Source organism: Cupressus sempervirens, chromosome 3 (genome assembly GCF_028749045.1).
Source record: "Cupressus sempervirens isolate cs-2001-9-10 chromosome 3, ASM2874904v1, whole genome shotgun sequence".
Classification (NCBI taxonomy): Eukaryota; Viridiplantae; Streptophyta; class Pinopsida; order Cupressales; family Cupressaceae; genus Cupressus; species Cupressus sempervirens.
Genome location: NC_143120.1, coordinates 1,051,377,202 through 1,051,395,708, shown reverse-complemented (window position 1 = coordinate 1,051,395,708; position 18,507 = coordinate 1,051,377,202). Strand labels below are relative to the sequence as shown.

Sequence of the window (18,507 nt, the reverse complement as noted above, 5' to 3'; positions counted from 1 at the left end):
TCTCTAAATGATATCACTTCTCTAATGGTGGGTTCTAGAGCTGCGTATGCCCTTGCAATTTCTTCCATACTAGTTAGGTATTGCTCTCCTCTCTTAGATTTACTCTTCTAGGTAGGAATGCGGGTTGAGGTAAGCTAGAGCTTGAAGTTACATTGTTATTTTCAAAATGGACTGAATTGGTTTCTCTCCCTATGTTGGGTTGACTTCTCAAATTATTGATTGAGTTTCCCATGTCCTGTAATGCTTGCAGGAGGGCTTGGTTTGACTTCTCCATTTGATTCAATATAGTTTGGTTTGTCTGGTGGGTTTGCTCCATATATGTTCTCACTTCATTTGCTAAGTCTTTCATTGTAGTTTTATTTGTCCTTCTTTTGTAAGTTTCCATAAGCCTTCACTCACAAGATGGTAGGATTATGCTCTGATACCACTGTAATGTCCCTTCTTAGAGATATCTAGAAATCGTGTTAATAACTTATATTTACACCATTGATGTTTACAATCTAATAAGGTAGTAGAGATAATCCCCCAGTATCCCTTAATTTCCTCTAATCGATATATGAAAAGTGATTACAACTGGTAGTGAACTTAATAGTAAGAGACTTCTTTCCTTCAAGTCTTCAATTATCGCTGTGAATCACTACTTATGAAGGTTCAAATTATGCAATTGATAGGATAGATATAGGGATAATGATTTATTATATAAAGAGCAATACGTAGAGGATATTGATCACTGCAATATCTGATATGTCTGATAACACTTATGGAAGTTGATCTTAATATTCAATGTTAAAGACATTAACTTTCTTTGATTTGACAATGGATAGTGTGCTATATTATGTTCCTATCACTGATGGTGATAAATGCTATTTCTTATCCAACTTTACAATCTTGCAAATAGCAATTAGATTGCTATCTCTGATTCCAATCCTTAAATATATGTAATGGAGGTGAATGTAATATTGCTTATAACGATATGTTGTTATATGTTCTTGCAACAATGACCACGGTGCTGTGTCTAATCTTGGCAATATACGCTCGCAGCAATAGTGCTGTCTCTAATATTCCCTTTCCTGTTTTTCCTCCGAGTCAGATGTTTTGCTTCTTTTCTCAGACGCTGCTCCAGGTGTATTACCTCTGATTGTGGCTGTCTAAATTTTGCTTCCCTTCTATTTTGCTGACAGTGTGTAATGACCTTAATTACCATCTCTGATGATCGGGCTTCCTGCTGGTCAACAGAATTATTTTGGCTCTGCTGTGTTAGTAGTTGGTACCCGGATGTGGTGGAATCAATGTCTTCTTCACCTACGTAAGAGCAACTTCATCAGTCTACTTTCCCTGCTACCTGTCCTCCTATCTTCTTCTCCTCCCTTTTCTTTTTTCCTCCCTTTTCTCCCATTTGGTCTCTGTCAGCGCGATATATGTATGCGCGATCCGTGAACAGGTGCGTCTGTTGATAAAGTTTGTAATGGTTCCTATCATAGTTATCGTGAGAATGCTTGTTTTATTATTATTATTATTGTTGTTCAGAAGATTATATTTTAATTTATTATTTAAATATTATATTAAAAAGAAGAATATGTTTTACATTGTTAATTAAATATTGCAATAAATATTTAAAGGATTATATTTAAATTGTTAATTTTATTGTAATCATTACGACATCCTAATATTTAATACATTTTGAAATGTTAAGCCATAACATGATTTTATTATTTATTTACTTTATGTCAATTATGATTATAATTAGTTCCAATGTCAATTAATAATTTGTTGTAATTTGTTCATTTTACTACGTGTAATCATTTGTCTATTGTTATTTGGGTGGGGATATTACAATTAGTTTGGATAGCCAAAAAAAACATAGGAGCATGCACAGCAGCAATTTCCTAGTGGGACAAGCCCAGATTACCCAACCAAATACAAAACAGAGTTCATTATTGACTGAATAAATTCTCCAAAAAAATACAACACATTTTGTGTATCAATTTTCATGGGAAATATTGACATGGATAACTAAACTATAGTTGGGCCCTATCTATGCTATCTATTAAAGTTGGGTCACTGATATTAACTTTTCCACAAAAGGAAGTTGAATTGATGTGGATATATGCCCCAAAGTCCATCAGATATGGCCCTCATCAATAAACTGTACCAACTAGCTCTTGGTTATATTTTTAGGAATGTTTAGCTGGAAAAGATACAAGGGTGGTTGAAAATGTCAACCAAAAAAAGAGAATATGTAGTCAGAATTGTAATTGCTCAAATCTGCAACAAACTTGAATATATATCCAAATAACAGGTAAAAAGTTAAAAATTGGCAAGCATGTTGTATCTCAATACAAGAGAACAATGAATCATTATTTACAGATTTAGATTTGCCATAGTCACAGTAGTCTAGAAAACATCAGGCAGCCACATTCTTTATATTGGTTCACATTGAATTATAACAGTGCCTATCTCCAACTGGATTCTTGTGGATGTATGCATCATTATCAGAAATCATGAAAATAAATTCATAATTGTATTTGAAAGACACATGAGAAAACAACTGGTAGAACTTATAGCTAAAAGTGATGCATGTCTTCTACCAAAAGAAATAAAAGTAACAAAGGTGGCAACCAAAGGAGAATCTAACACAGAAACAAATAAATGATTTCTAAACTGAAAGATTTAGAACATTGTAAATTCTAACAAAAACATGTTTTCCTGAGTTTCATAATTCCCAAATCAAACACTGAAGGAGGGATTACAATCAGTTCACTGGTGGCTATGCAAAAATGACCATCACCCTTAATCTGAAGAGCTGCTTAACTATCTATATTAGTTTATAAGCCTCCTAAAAAAAATCAATGTTTTCAACATTTTAAGTACTGCCAAACAATATAGAAAGAACCCCTTATTTTAACTCATCGTTACCGGCTACAAAAAATAATCCTTTTATGGATCATGAAATTATATATTCCTATACACAACACTTTTCTAGTGCCTTAATTTTTTAATGATTTCCCACATCATAATAATCATAACTCATCCGCTCTCCTCATCTCCCCCTTTACCATGAGCCCATTCCAACATCCCGTCATAGGTAAATATTGTGTAACCGACAGGATGTATGTTGACGGTAGATATTGTGTAGCCGATGGGTCCCTTCGGGAAGGTTCTTGTTATGTAGCCAACGGGTCTCTTCGAGAAGATTCTTTTTATGTAGCTGATGGGCCCTTTAGTAATTGTCATGTAGCCGACGGACCCCTTCGGGAAGGTTCTTCGGAAAGTATTTATACACCCTCTTGGGTCATTGTAAAGCATCTTATTCTCTGTATGTAATCTCTTGGCATATGCGAATAATAGGAGTTCTGTTGTTTCTATCTATTGCCTGTATGCATTGATTTCTTTACCCAGTACGGTAAACATTTGGCGTCGTTGCCTGATGGACCTGGTACGCAGGCAGACGGATGAAGACTAATGCCAAATCAACTGAACAAGAATAAGAATAAGCTGAAGGAAAAGGATGAAATACGCACTACGCAAGAAAACTTAATTTTGTCACAGCAGACCGAATGCAGACGAACGTTTCAGCAAATTACTGACGGACACCATAGCACGGAAGAATTGTTGCAGAAGACTCAACAGCGGGTGGAATTGGTGGAAGAAGCAAGGGAGGAGTTTCTGAACCTGCATACGCCTAGGGAAGAGAATCTAGACGGAAGAGGATTGACTCGCACGGCTCAGAGTGCCGAGGCAGCACGAGCGTGGAGTGAACTCTTCGTCTGAGATACACTTCTGGAATGCACAGCTTCGGTTGATGAAAACCCTTCTTCACCAAATAGCACGACTGTCAAGAACAGCACGGGTGTGTAGAACAGCGCGGGTGTACAGAACAACGTGGGAGTCCAAAACAGCACAGAAGTGCAAAACAACGTAGGTACACAACAAAACCCTCAACTTCAAATAGTACTAGCAGGACCAAAGAAAAAGTTGCCAAAATTTGATGGTGATGGGGCAGCCAATCCGATCCGACATTGTAAAACTTGCAAAACGATTTGGAGGGCGAATGGCATAACGGATACAAACAAATGGGTCCGGCAGTTTCCAACTACCCTACAAGGTGTTGTAATTGATTGGTTTGCCGATGCAGATCCCCAGAACTTAACCACTTCGGACAATCTTAAGGAGTTTACTACCGAGTTTCAACTGCTCTACGACGACAACGAAATCGTAGCAGAGGTATACAACACAAAACAGGGGAAGCATGAAACAGTCCAGGTCTACACTAGGAAGCTGAAGGACTTGATCAATAAAATGGAGAATAAGCCAGCTGATGGGTTGCAGAAAAGATGGTTCATTGAAGGACTTCACCCGATGCTGTGAAAGAAGATGAAGATCATGCCACCATCATCATACACTGAAGCGTACAATCGGGCAATGAACCTGGAAAGTGAACAGAAGATGAAAAAGAAGAAGAGTAGCTCATCTGATTCAGATGACAACGCATCTTCAAAAGGGGAGAGAAACGATGATGAAAAAGGCAGTAAGAAGGTCCGCGCCCTCCAAAAGGATATGATTTGGATGATGAAAGAATTCAAGAACATGCAAAAGGAGACCAGGGGAAATGAGTTGTGGTGCACCGAGTGCAAAAAAGAAGGCCATACAAAGGGATCCTATCCGAAAGACCAATTTTGCGAGATTTGCTAGATCATGGGACATTTGACAAAGGAATGCCCTTTCAACCTAAAAACAAGAGCACCGCAGCAAGTGTTCTTGACATAGGAGGCGTCCGCGTCAGGAGGAAGCGGGAACACCAGTACGGAGGGTGCCACGTCAGGAGGATACAAAAATAATCGGTGTGGTCAAAACAACAACAATGGCAACACCAATAATGGCGGAAGGAGTCAAATTCAGTACGATGCGAACGGCCGGTCGATAGTTCAATGTCGCACATGTAATTTGTGGGGCCACTTTTCCCAAGACTGTACAACGGCAAACACACCGAATTTATTGTGCAGGTGGTGTGGTCCAGGAGACGATGAGGATGCTAAATGCCTAAAGTCGGGAGTAAATTTGATCACCATCGGGACCAACAAAGAGGAGGTTTTGGCCATCACTTGGAAGCAAGCGAAAGTGTACCCCTACTCGACAGAAGAAAAGAAGTGACTGGAGGAAGCATGGGCAGAGATCCAAAAAGCAGCACAGGTAGAGAAAGCACACCTGAAGGACACTACTAGTACCTTCGTACAAAACTACGTAGAACAGAACATTGTATGACAAATATTACAAACAGAGGTACCTATCAAAATAAATGATCTGTTGCTCACTATGCCTCAACTCCATATGGCACTCATGAACATTGCTCCAGCTGCTAAGTTGCCAGCAAAACAAGGGAGAAAGAAGTTGGCACAAGTGCAGAAGATCCGATGCTGTTAGCCCTCTCATCCGAACGACATCCGACAGTCATCGAGATGAGAATTCTGGGGACTATTCTGACAGAGACGATTGTGGACGAAGGGTTCGATGTCAATGTGTTACCAGAGGACACCTGGAAAAGGTTGGGACAGCCAACGTTGTGGCCACCTACGTTCCAATTATTAACGGCGGACCAGCACGGGATCAAACCATTGGGAGTCCTCACGGTGCAACCAGTGAATTGGAACACAGTCGTTCCTACTCGACTTCGTCGTCATCCCGCTAAAGAGGAGAGGATACGACGCTATTCTGGGCCGTGGATGGCTCGTGCAAGCGAAGGCTAAGCATGACTGGAAGAAAAATAATTTATCACTTAAAAGAAAAGGCCGGAAATACGTCATTGATCTACACACTCAAATGGTGGGGGAAGAAGCTCTATCATCAGATTTTGAAGAAGAAGATGAAGGGAGGCAGCGTATGGAACCAGATCAGGAGGGAGTCCTGCGGTTGGAAGGAGGATCTACGGATGATGATTTGGATTCTGTCAACAGTCTTTACCATTGGCAAATAGAGGACTACGAACTCTTTCCGAGCTGTAATATGTTAAGGGTGGACGAAAGTGAGAAAGAAGAGGAAAATGAATATAGAGAAGCGGAAGAAGGAAAGGCAATTATGGCTGAAGCTGAGGAAAAAAACATATAGTACGAACCCAGAAAAAGGAAATATCTCACCGTACGACTGCGTAGAAAGAAAATGTTACATTGAACCACAGATATAACAGAAAGGTGCCAACAGCACGGAAGACACATCATACAGTCCACACAGGAAACAAAGAGGAAGGGTTTAATAAAAGTTGCAGCAGTACAGAATGGAGGTGTTATTGACGGCAAGAAGGGGCAGCCGATGGAGTCCGTGGTACCGAGCTTCGGGAACAAACTGGGCGATATGGAAAACCGAAGGGAGAGATCATCTAACTTAAATAAACTACGACGATCACAAGCACAATGGGCCATGGAGGTGACATGGAATAGACGCAAAGCGTGGCATGATAAACACCTGAAACTGAACAAGTTTCAATCGAGACAGTTGGTGTTGAAGTATGACGGACGGAACGAGATCAAACCAGGCAACTTTAAAGTGAAATGGGTTGGGCCGTACCAGATTTAGGAAGTGGGTGATAATGGAGCAATAAAACTATGGACACCAGAGAGAAAGGAAGTGGTCGACGCAGTGCATAGGTCGAAGTTGAATGTCTTCTATGTAAGAAATAACGCACCTCCGTGGACGAACTAAGAAAAGAACAACTGTAAGTACTGTATATATGTAAATATTGTACATGTGTAAGATTAGTAAGGAAAGTCAAAAAGAAAAAAAGAAAAAAACGAGAGAAGAGTCTGAAGGGAACCGTACGGCTCTCCTATCTCCGTATGGGTGGGAGTTTTCAGAAAGGCACGATAAGTAAAATGGAAATGCTTAAGTTCATCAATGTGAATGAAGAATTTCACACTTTGCTTAAGTCTTAATTAGGTGGTGAAGTATAGAGCATGAAATCTATGGTGTTAAGGTGCAATCATTAAATGCTATAGCCAATTAAAGTTCCCCTAGAAGACACCGTACGCAGAGTTCAATAGTCGTACGCCCTTTTTAAAGAAGTCCGCATACCCGTATGGATTTGAGGGTTAAGCTTTCAAATTGCCCACGGTACGGATTCAGGGTTAAGCTGTCAGTTGCCACCGTACGGATTTTGAAGATCCTCTGTCAAACTCGTACGGATTTTGGAGGTTATAAGCTTTCAGTTGCCACCATACAAATTTTGAAGATCCTCTATTAGACTCGTACGGATTTTGGAGGTTATAAACTTTCAGTTGCCACCGTACGGATTTTGAAGGAGAAATTGCATGTTTGCTTCAGTACGAATTTGGAGGTTTGCTTCAATACAGATTTGGAGGAGAAGCTTCTTGTTTGCTGCTATACAAGGTTGAAGGTTAAAGCTTTATGTGTGCTGCTGTATGGATTCAAGGATAAATCCTCTGTGGGCACTGTGCGGTCTTTTTAAAGGACCCCCATACCTGTACGTAGTAGGCAGCAATAATTTTGGTTATTTTTAATGCATTTTTCCCTGTACCATATCGCATTTCAGGAGCCTTGCAGCCTTATGATATAGACAACCTCCCTATATTATTATTTACAATGCTCATATATGAATTCAACGTGTGAGATTTCCACCTACAGCCAACTGGTAATTTAGACAAACAGTTGGTTTGCGAACTCTAATGCTGATTCCAAGATATTTGAGTGCACAACAATAACCACTTATTACTCTTTGAACAAAAATGTCTTTCAAATACAATACTGATTTAAAGAAATATAGTAATGCTGATACAAACATGTACCTACAGCAGCAACTTAATGCAATCTTCTACAACAATGAATAACTGATTTTACAATTCTTGGAAGTCTAAACTTACATGCTTGCGAATACATCAGATGCAACTACAATGATTATAACGAATTTGCTGTGTGTAACAACCAGAAATGCAAACCCAGAATTAATAAGAAACCTGTTATATTGTTGGCAGCCACCAAGAACAAGTTAATCCTTTAAGAAGATGTCACTCAAGTCTTCAAAGATGTGGCGACTGTCTTGTGTAAGCCCAGCGATCCTGGTTGTGCTTTCATCTAATTTTTAGGAGCTTGGAATGACAAAGTCGTCCCCTCCCTGAGTAATCAGATCAGCAATACAAGTTGTTGTCGACTTCTTTATTGGATGTATTGGGTATTACAAACGCCTCATGCAATATAGATGAATTGTTGTATTCCAATCTGCCAATACTATCATAGATCGAACTCCTCAGCCCCTCCTATGTATTTGCAAGGTCAACCCTTCAATTGACTGTAAGTATCATCACTTCACAGCCCCCACAAAAATGTACAAATCTGGAAATGCAAAGAAGACTCGTTGATTTGCCTCCTTAACTGAAAAAAGCAGCTACAAGGCCAAATCGAATTCTTCTCAAATGCCTCTACTAGCTGATATAAGTGACTGAGAATATCTGATGTAGAAATCTGAGTACAATTCAGCCTCTCTTATGCCAAACTTGTTGAAGACTTAACACCAAAATGTCTCCACAAAACCCTAAATCAAATCACACAAAAACTTAGCCAAAGGCCACTAAGTTTTTACAATGTAGCACAAATAGAAAGTCTGAAGTAACTTTCTCCTAGCTGCAATAATTCAAGTGATATTTCACACCCTCAAAATTGCTCACCAATTGAGAGTTTTCATTCTCAATGGCCAATTGTGACTACCACAGAAACCCTAGGGTCCACAATGCACAACAACAACAAATCTGCCCAGTGAGAATGAAGCCCAGGATGCCTATTTATTCTTTTTTCTCCACTTTCTCCAAAAACTTCTAGAATATTATTTCATTTTATTTATTAAGTGACTTTATAAAATATTTTATAATTCAAATCACTTTATTAAATTAATTAAATATAAAGTTGCCTTTTAATATTTATTTATTTGATAACTTTATAAATAATTAACTTACTACCACTTACTTATTTAATTAAAATAATGAATTAGTCATCCTCATAAAATATTCATTATTTTGGACAACTTAATTAATTTAATTACTTAAATCAAATTACCTTCAAAATGGGGACATTACATACACTAGCATGTCCCCTTTCCAAGTGTAAATCATAAGGAGAACCTTAGCCTATTATTTAATTTAAGGAAGGCTAATAGGGTGGTGCAATGGAAATAATCTAATAATTTAAGATACAGAAAACGTGACTTTAAGATTCATTCATAAGAAGATAGCTTATGTTTTATTATTAAAAAGAGAAAAAAGAAGTGTTACTAAGAATGTGGTCCAAGTGTCCTTATTTAAAAAGATATTTTAGATGCTTTACAGTTTACACAAATAAAGTTTTGAAGGGAGAAGGAGAAAATGAAAAGAGCATATTTTTCCTCAAAAAAAACCTACATGAGGAGTTAAGCAGTGAAGATAGTAGACAATTCATATTATCAGAACTCATTTCTATTGAGATTGAAGATTGTTCAACTTTTCTACCCTAAACAAAGAACAGATTTGATGATGAAAATTCTCCTTTCAAAATTTACCAACGAGAAAACGAAAATTAGATATGGATATTTTACTTGTGAAATTGACATTTTACAATTCAGTGTGAATAACTAGAATTCGTGCATGGAGTTCCCAAAATTTTGTTTTGATAAGATTTTAGCACCAAAATAAGATGATTTTAAAAAAATTATTAATTTTAAATTATAGTATAAAATCTTTTTATATTTATTTTGGGTCATTTGCTTGGCTAGCCATACCAATACTATATCCTTGTACCATAAAAGCGTTGTGTATTTTCATTTAAAAGGAGCCATTAAGTATCAGACTACCATACCTACGGTACAGGCCGTGATTTAATTCTAGTGTAAATCATAAGGAGAACCTTAGCCTGTTATTTAATTTAAGGAAGGCTAACGGGGTGGTGCAATGGAAATAATCTAATAATTTAAGATACAGAAAACGTGACTTTACGATTCATTCATAAGAAGATAGCTTATGCTTTATTATTAAAAAGAGAAAAAAGAAGTGTTACTAAGAATGTGGTCCAAGTGTCCTTATTTAAAAAGATATTTTAGATGCTTTACACAAATAAAGTTTTGAAGGGAGAAGGAGAAAGTGAAAATAGCATATCTTTCCTCAAAAAAACCTACATGAGGAGTTAAGCAGTGAAGATAGTAGACTATTCATATTATCAGAACTCATTTCTATTGAGATTGAAGATTGTTCAACTTTTCTACCCTAAACAAAGAACGGATTTGATGATGAGAAGTCGAAAACTATCCTTTCAAAATTTACCAATGAGAAAAAGAAAATTAGATATGGATATTTTACTTGTGAAATTGACATTTTACAATTCAGTGTGAAAAACTAGAATTCGTGCATGGAGTTTCCAAAATTTTGTTTTGATAAGATTTTAGCACCAAAATAAGATGATTTTTAAAAAATTATTAATTTTAAATTATAGTATAAAATCTTTTAATATTTATTTTGGGTCATTTGCTTGGCTAGCCATACCAATACTATATCCTTGTACCATAAAAGTGTTGTGTATTTTCATTTAAAAGAAGCCATTAAGTATCGGACTACCATACCTACAGTACAGACCGTGATTTAATTCTAAATGATTGCGACTACAAATATTACCATGCTTGTAATTAATAAAAGGACCAATTATACATCCATAGTTGAAAAAACTCACCGAGATATTAAGAACTCACAAGGTTATCTGCAAGGCGAGCATTTCTGTGAAAAACTCGCAAACTTTACTTGCCGAATGTTTGGCAAAAGATTGCCACAAAAGAATATAATGCTTGGGATGCAAAAAACTAACTTAATTTCATTTCAACTGATTTCTTTTGCTCCTCCAGCGAAAAACTACCTCCCAACTTTCAATGAGGTCATTTACAGCAATTATGCACCAAGGAGTGAATATTTGTAGTTCATCCAATTGTAAGTGCAATTGGAGCTTGTTCAAGGCTATCCACACAAAGAGGAGGGATAACTTAGCTCAATATAATCTTCAGTTGTGCATAGGGAGGTAGAGGAGATATTATGTGGTCTAATTGACATGGATGATATAGGTCCTTACATTGATTGGACAGTGTAGGAGCCACCTCCATTGTTTATCAAGGAAAACGTTTATGATTTCAATGGGCAAGTTGTGGAGGAGGGGGTGGATTTGGATTCATAGTGGATGACATTCAAAAGGATGAGGAGGTTGAGGATGATGAGGAATCATTGCCAATGCCAGCGACTCCTACATCAAGGATGGAAAACAAGCTACAACATGTCAAGTAGAGCAGGGAGGTGCAGCTAAAGCATACTCATAGGACTAGACCCAGTAGTTCCTGCCCTTCCCTAGTTTTTACTAGAGCTGGGAAGATGAAGATGTAAAAAAATTTGATGTTGTATCTACTTCTAGTTTTATAAAAACAATTTGCTATTTTAATTTTAATTTTACTTCAGACTATCAGGCTACCAGCCATTACCATTCCACATGAGGATGTCATTTTGTACCCATTTGCACTTAAATCAATAAAATATATCTAGACTCTGCTTGTTTCTTATGCTTACTCATTTATTGACTCGCTGGATGCATCTCCTTGAATTTAGCCAAAAAAAAAGCAACCCTAATTAAATTCAAGCAAATTTTAAAGTGTAATGTCCCCTCTTTAGTTCGACATGGCATTGATCATAGATTTGCCTATTCCAGACTCTCGTAGGCAAATGGTGTGGAAAGAGAGTCAATTCTACGGATCAGATAGTCATATCTTGCTCTTGAAGAAGTGTTAAGAGGTTATATTTTATCATTATGTGATATTGGGGCCCACATGTTATAATTTTAATTTGAGTTGCACTTTTTATTTTATAAAATTACTTTATTATAAAAAAAGTGCATTATAATGAGAAATTATAAAGGATGTTTCTAGAAGTTCTAGCAACTTCTTAGAAAAGTGAATAAATAGAGGGCTGGGCCTCTCATTTGGACATGCTTGGATTGGAGAACTCTTCTACTTCTTCATTGTGAAGACATTTGTGGACTTTGGATCTACAAATTATTCGATCTTTGGGAACGAATCACTCCCTTGGATTGGCGACTTTGAGGGTGTGAAATATCACCTGAATTGTTGCATAATTGGAGTTGGTATTCAGCCATCTCATTGGAGCTTATTGAGAATTCATTGTTAGGGTTTGTTTTTGGTTGGAATAAGGATTTCAGATTTGCCCTATCATTGGAGAAGCATTTGACAAGAGTTTGAAGACAGAATAAGTGCATTTTCAGAATTGGCAAAGCAGGGTTCGGAACCACATAATTACTCATATCTCCTCAACCCCTTGGAGTTATTTTTTATGGTTTTACAGGGTTACTACCTAACCCTAGGCGCCCATTTTCCTTGCATTTGGGGGTCCCAAAACCCTAACATTAATTTATTTCAGCAGCCGTACAGGTACGGCCTGGTACAGCCCTGCTAGTTTGGGCAGCAGCAGCAAATTAAGGACAGTTTGGGGGTGCGGTTGGAGGTCTTCATCAACGATCTGCAGCAAAAACGTGGTGTTCTTCCATAGTTCTTCAAACCAAGTTCTTGCATTCTGAAATATATGTCAATTTTTGGGTAAATTTGCTGTCATACAGTCATTGTAATAATCAGTCCAGAATTGGTAATAAAATAATTTCAGAATTTATTGCATTGTAATTGAAATATAGTTCAATGGCTTTATATATTGTAATTCTGTGATTATATTCTGAAAGTATCAAATCTGAAATTACCATATTCTGAATATTGTTACTGTTACACGCCAAGTGTTTGACAAAATTCCTAAGTTCAGTTTGAGGGTTTCTGTGGCCTTTATAGAGAGGGTCATTACATAAAGTTGCCAAGTTTTTTTCAAGCCTTCGCAAGTTTCTACTTTTGGTGAGTTTTTCAACTATGAGTACATACATATATTTTCTAATATATAAGTTTAAGCATCTTTATTTTCTTATATACTCTGCTGTTTTGAGATGTATGGTTATATAGATGCATTTATTTGTAGACTTTTTATAACTTTATTAGCATGCTTTCTAGAAATATATATAGAGATCTACATATATATAATTATATATCTATAGGCTCATAGACAGCTTTATGGGTATTACTATGCTTAAAACTAATACTAGGGGCAATTAGTACACCTATAAATTTCTTTATAGAATAGTTATATAGGTTCTTTTTATTCTATAATTAGTATGTATGCATTTATTTTAAGATTTCTTATATCTATATTAGAATTCTTGTGAATCTAAAATTGCATCTATGCAATTATAAGATGTATTATACTTCTTTTATAAAATGTAGAATATAATCAATATAGTTTAATTATACATATATTTCTTCCTTTTATAATTATTTTTCACAATTATATAAGAATATACTTGTTGACTTGACTAAGATATAACATAGTGGAAATCTGTATACAAACATATAAGCTCTCAAGTCTATACGTAAAATCATTTAGATCTTATGTATGCGAGTATAGTCTAATATAGGTTATATAGATATAATATTGACATATCTCCTTGAGTTTAATTATTTAGTGTTATCTTAAGTGATATATATGTGATTGTTTGATTCTAGCTATCTATAATAGCATGGATTCTTGTATATTAACTTTTATTTTTATAATATTACCGTACTGTTTAGTATAATTAGTAGATGTACACACATATATATTTATATTTATATGTAGAAAGATACTCCTCGGTATTATTTGCGTTTTAAATTCAGCTTTTGTATTTTGCATTCCTTTCTTCAGTATTATTAGTAGGCCACCCCAAGTGGATACTTTGTGCTCTTAGGCTTAACCGGGCTGAAGACTCCTCTTCAATAACCTGAGTTCCCACAAATTAACTAGGCCACCCCAAGTGATGGAATTGTCTTCATTAGATATTCTTGTCATTTGTGGGCCAAGAGGTGAGTTGTCTTAGTTGGATGTGGCATGCTCTTAGGCTTAATTGAGATGAACAATATCTGGGCACCCTTTGTGATTTCTCCTCTCCAACCCCTACCATGGTTGACTATGGGAAAGTAACTATTGATCGCTTGGCTACTTCATTTCAAAAGCTATTGCATGATTTATTTAAATAGGTTAAGATTATTATTGATTATATGCACGTATAAAATGTTGTTGGATCTTCTAACCCGAATAAAAAAAATTGTCCTTACAAATTATATTTTAAATATTCTCTAACATGATAGCAGTATCTGAACCAAGATTAGTCTTAATAACGGAATTTTATTTTTATTTTTATTGTTTTGATAGGTAAGGGGCTGTAGTCAAACTTGATAAAGACAATTTATTAGTAAAGATATAATTCTAAGTATATTGCATTTCTTCTTTCAATTGAACTTGTAATTTTAGGGCAAGATTTAGGATCATCCCAAAAGGGGACATCAGAAACCATATGTATCAATATAAACAGACCATGAGTACAGCTTAGTACTGCTACAATTGCATATTTAAATCCATGCATTCTTGAATTTGTTGGATCCTTAACCCTAATAAAAATAATTGTCCTTACAAATTCTATTTTAAATATTCTCTAACATGATAACAGTATCTGAAACGGGATTAGTCTTGATAACAACATTTATTTTTAACTTTTTTGATAGTTAAGAGGCTGTAGCCAAACTTGATAAAGACATTTTATTAGTGAAGATATAGTTAGCTATACTGCATTTCTTGTTTCAATTGAACTTGTGATCGTAGGGCAAGATTTAGGATCATCCCTAAAGGGGACATCACAATCCTTATGTATCAGACCATGAGTACTGTTTAGTACTGCTACAATTTCATATTTAAATTCATACAATCTTCAAATTTTTTAAAGCAACGTTTCACTTATGATGCAATGCAAAATAAGGACAATGGCTTAAAGTAAATTTCTTAATCGTTGAGTTTGTGTCCCATGAACAATGCCCACCTCAATTTGCAATATTTGTGCTTATTGCATAAATGATATAACAGTGCATTGTTAGTAAAAATATTGATCCTGTTACACTACAAAAACTGAAATGATTTATTCCTTTTAACTATACAAATGTCACATACCACGCCACTTGCTAACAATGGATGAAGCGGAGATGTTGAAAAATGTTGTTTTACACTCTGTTGCCACTGCCTTGGCAAGCATTGTCTGCCAAAGTAAACAAAAAGAAAGCTAGATAAATATGAACAAAAACAAACAAATAATGTGCAAGTAATTAACACTAGTTGAAATAGCAAGATTACTGACAATCACTTTCTACAGAAGTATAGTTGACCATTTATAATTTGTAATAAATGTTAAAAACTATAAAACGCTACTATGAATAAAATTATACAAGTAATCAATATAGTTGGACTCTCTTGTTGACATTGAGAAGCCCTGGAAGAATATTTTTTTAAGGGATTTGTATGCAAAGAGCGCATTTGTTCATTAAAGGATGTAAGCTAATGCTTGAGCTTAAGCAAGTCAAAAATAAATCTATTATTTAGATTTTTTATTTTTGCAGGATTTGACTAACTGTAACTTGGTCATCTCAAAACCTCACAAAGTATTCATTACTCCAATGATGCTTTTCCTCATTCGTGTTGGTAATCATCAGAAACTTATTCACAAGGCAAAGGGACCCACCTACCACACAAGCAACTCAAGCATCTATTAGTAGGATTAAGGAACTGTGAATATATCAGTGCTTTAGGCTTCTTACCCTCTACTCGGTTAAAGGATGAAATGTCCAAAATAGTGAAGCATTCTCTAGTCCTCCCCCTAAATAGCAAATGCTTGAGGTACTCGCATGCTAAGTGGGACCCCTTGTTTGTAATTACCAGCATAAAAAAGGAAAGATGTTGTTAGTGTAGTGACCACCTATTAAGGTCATCTTGAGATGACCAAATTAAGTGAGTCAGATCCCACAAAAATTATAAACCTAACCAAAGTTGCCAATGAAAAGCTTTAACCTAATTAATCTATTAATTGTCACAAATATGTATAACAGTTTCCTCCCATGTTATGCATAGACCACTGCTACAAAGGCCCTAATTTATCAGTGCTATCAGTAGCTGGAAGTCAATCCTGTTAAACTCTGGTTTGCCAGAGTTCTCCAAAAATCAGCTAGCTTAAATTTTAACGTAAGAACCCCGACTGTCTCTAACCCAGAGGCTGCTCTAATCAAAATTATATTATGTTAAAAATTTCACATGCAACTGCAAATTCTACGTATTTGTTCAATTCTTATTGCTCAGCAGTTGAAGGAAACACACAGATTAACTGATTATGCATTTACAAGGATTCCCAAACAATTAGATGAGAAGAAATATATGAAGAAACTGAGATATCATAGCAACCCAATATAAAAACAATCTCTTGAGAGCAATGATTTACGGATTGCACTCTGTATGCAGAGCCTAAAGATAGAATATCTTTCATGAGTCAATATCCCCAACTCCACAGAGCACTAAGGCAGTTAAAGAAATAATGAGTTTGCCAAAACGATAAGGGAATGTACAATCTTCGCCAGACAAGAATATTTGTGTCTTATAACAATGAGAACCTGCTAAAATTCATAGGCTGTCACAAGCATCAAGCCACAGCCTATGGGTCGGCTTCTACAGACTCAGCTAAAAGAGTATATTTCAACAGGCAAGACTCAGCTATTTCTCTGCCAACCGTAGCACGCTGGAGATAACAGTAGCCGGAAGATGTCCCATTATGATCTCCAGAAGTCACTATACCATTTGAACCATCTCTTCATCCACCCACGGCATGCACTGAAGTCTACAATAATAACATTAAAAAATCTCAAACTATAATGGACAAATATTTGTTCAAGCATCTTATCCAGAGATCACATTTGCAGAATAATTGCCAAAGTTCTCATTAATAATCTCCATGGAAAATTAAATTTCATGCACCAAACTTCAGCTTCAACATTTATGGCAAGAATAACATTAGAAAAACAGATCAAATGAAGTTCAGACCCCACAAACAATTTACTGTCTGGAAGACCAATGAGAACCCACGATTTTGTATTAATCTCTTTGAAACATTAGAAAATAAGCTCCATACAAATTACTGTCAACCCAAATACTTATGGCAGAAATAAACTGTGAACTCTTTCAGCAGCCACTTTAATATAACCAAATGAACTCATTGTCATTCATATATTAATTACACCATTTTTTACCCAGCATGAAATATTCAATATTATATAGCCTTTATTTTTCCAAATCAGATTCAGATGTGAAATACTAGTCTGGAAATATCTTACTAATCCAAACTTGTCTTCGGATGAAGACTTCACATATATGGGCCTAAGTATGAAGTCTATCATGAATTCACTCCTTAAAAGAGCTAGAGTTTCATCCAGCCATTCTGATAATCTGCTCAAGGTTTGCATCCTCGGAGATTCACCCAATGCAAAGCATCAAACAAATTTATAATTTTCAAAATTCATAAGCATCCCAGTTTATCACCAAGAACCCCTTAATAAAGATCTCGTGGAAGAATCTAGAAGTTGGGCTGACTTGTTTAATAAGCGACTATATAATATTTATTTTATTTACATTACTTTTTAGTTAAATGAATTAAAATATAGTTATGCTTTTAATATTTATATAACCTAAAAATAATCAATTTAATTCATTCATTGGCCCAAAATTTGGGGACATTACATTTATGCTTTCTGTGGAATGAAACTTAAACTCTTTTCTTAAAATTCTCTTACCTGAATTAGTTGCCCTTTTAGATATCTGTGAGTCGAGAACAATCTACAAATATTTTGGATAGGGAACTTAAAAGAGTATGTGAACTATTGACCATCTCGACTAGCGATGATGATGTAATGTAGCGTATGACAGGTTCCCCTTCAGTACCTGTTTGGCTCCCTTCGACACCCTTCAGTACTCAGTCCCCTTCAACACTCTTCCACACTTGGCACCCTTTGGCATTGTACAACCTTCAGCTCCCTTTGACTCCTTTCAACACTCGGTAACATTTGGCTCAATACCCCTTCAGCTCTCTTCAAAACCCTCAATTGAAATGAGTCCACTATATGGTCCTCAAATGCTAAATGCATTATTGATGAATAAATTCTAACACAGGACACTCACCAACCACCAAAATGAATTGCAAAGAATTGAGATTTTTTATTTTCAGATTATATATCTCGGATTATTCACCAACCACCAAAACGAATTGCAAAACTAGTATTTTCAGATTAAATATCTCTAATTACATCAAATTTGCCTTTCAAGTGAAGACTTCAGAGAGTTGAACAAATAAGCACAACTGAAATATCAGAAGCGATATCTCCGACGACAAACTAGGGTGGCTACTAACTAGAGAAACTACAATTACAGACTAGGGAAGGTCTTGCACCTCTAAAACTACAATAAGAACTCAATCCCAACACAAATGGTAAATACAGAAGAAAAGATAACTCCGCGATATCTTCCTACAATACCAACACAGCCTTATAAAGGGCTCCGGGAA

The 18,507-nt window shown here is 35.9% G+C and overlaps 1 protein-coding gene across 3 annotated transcripts in view; it reads right to left on the bottom strand.

Moving 5' to 3' along the window:
• The window catches only part of CCP1 (P-loop containing nucleoside triphosphate hydrolases superfamily protein), a 130,573-nt gene that overhangs the window by 44,239 nt on the left and 67,827 nt on the right, over positions 1-18,507 (bottom strand). For all 3 annotated transcript variants that reach the window (XM_089822987.1, XM_089822986.1, XM_089822988.1), the window contains exon 7: positions 15,084-15,168. In XM_089822987.1, the coding sequence (XP_089679113.1) occupies positions 15,084-15,168 (85 nt within the window). The remainder of the gene's footprint in view (positions 1-15,083; positions 15,169-18,507) is intronic.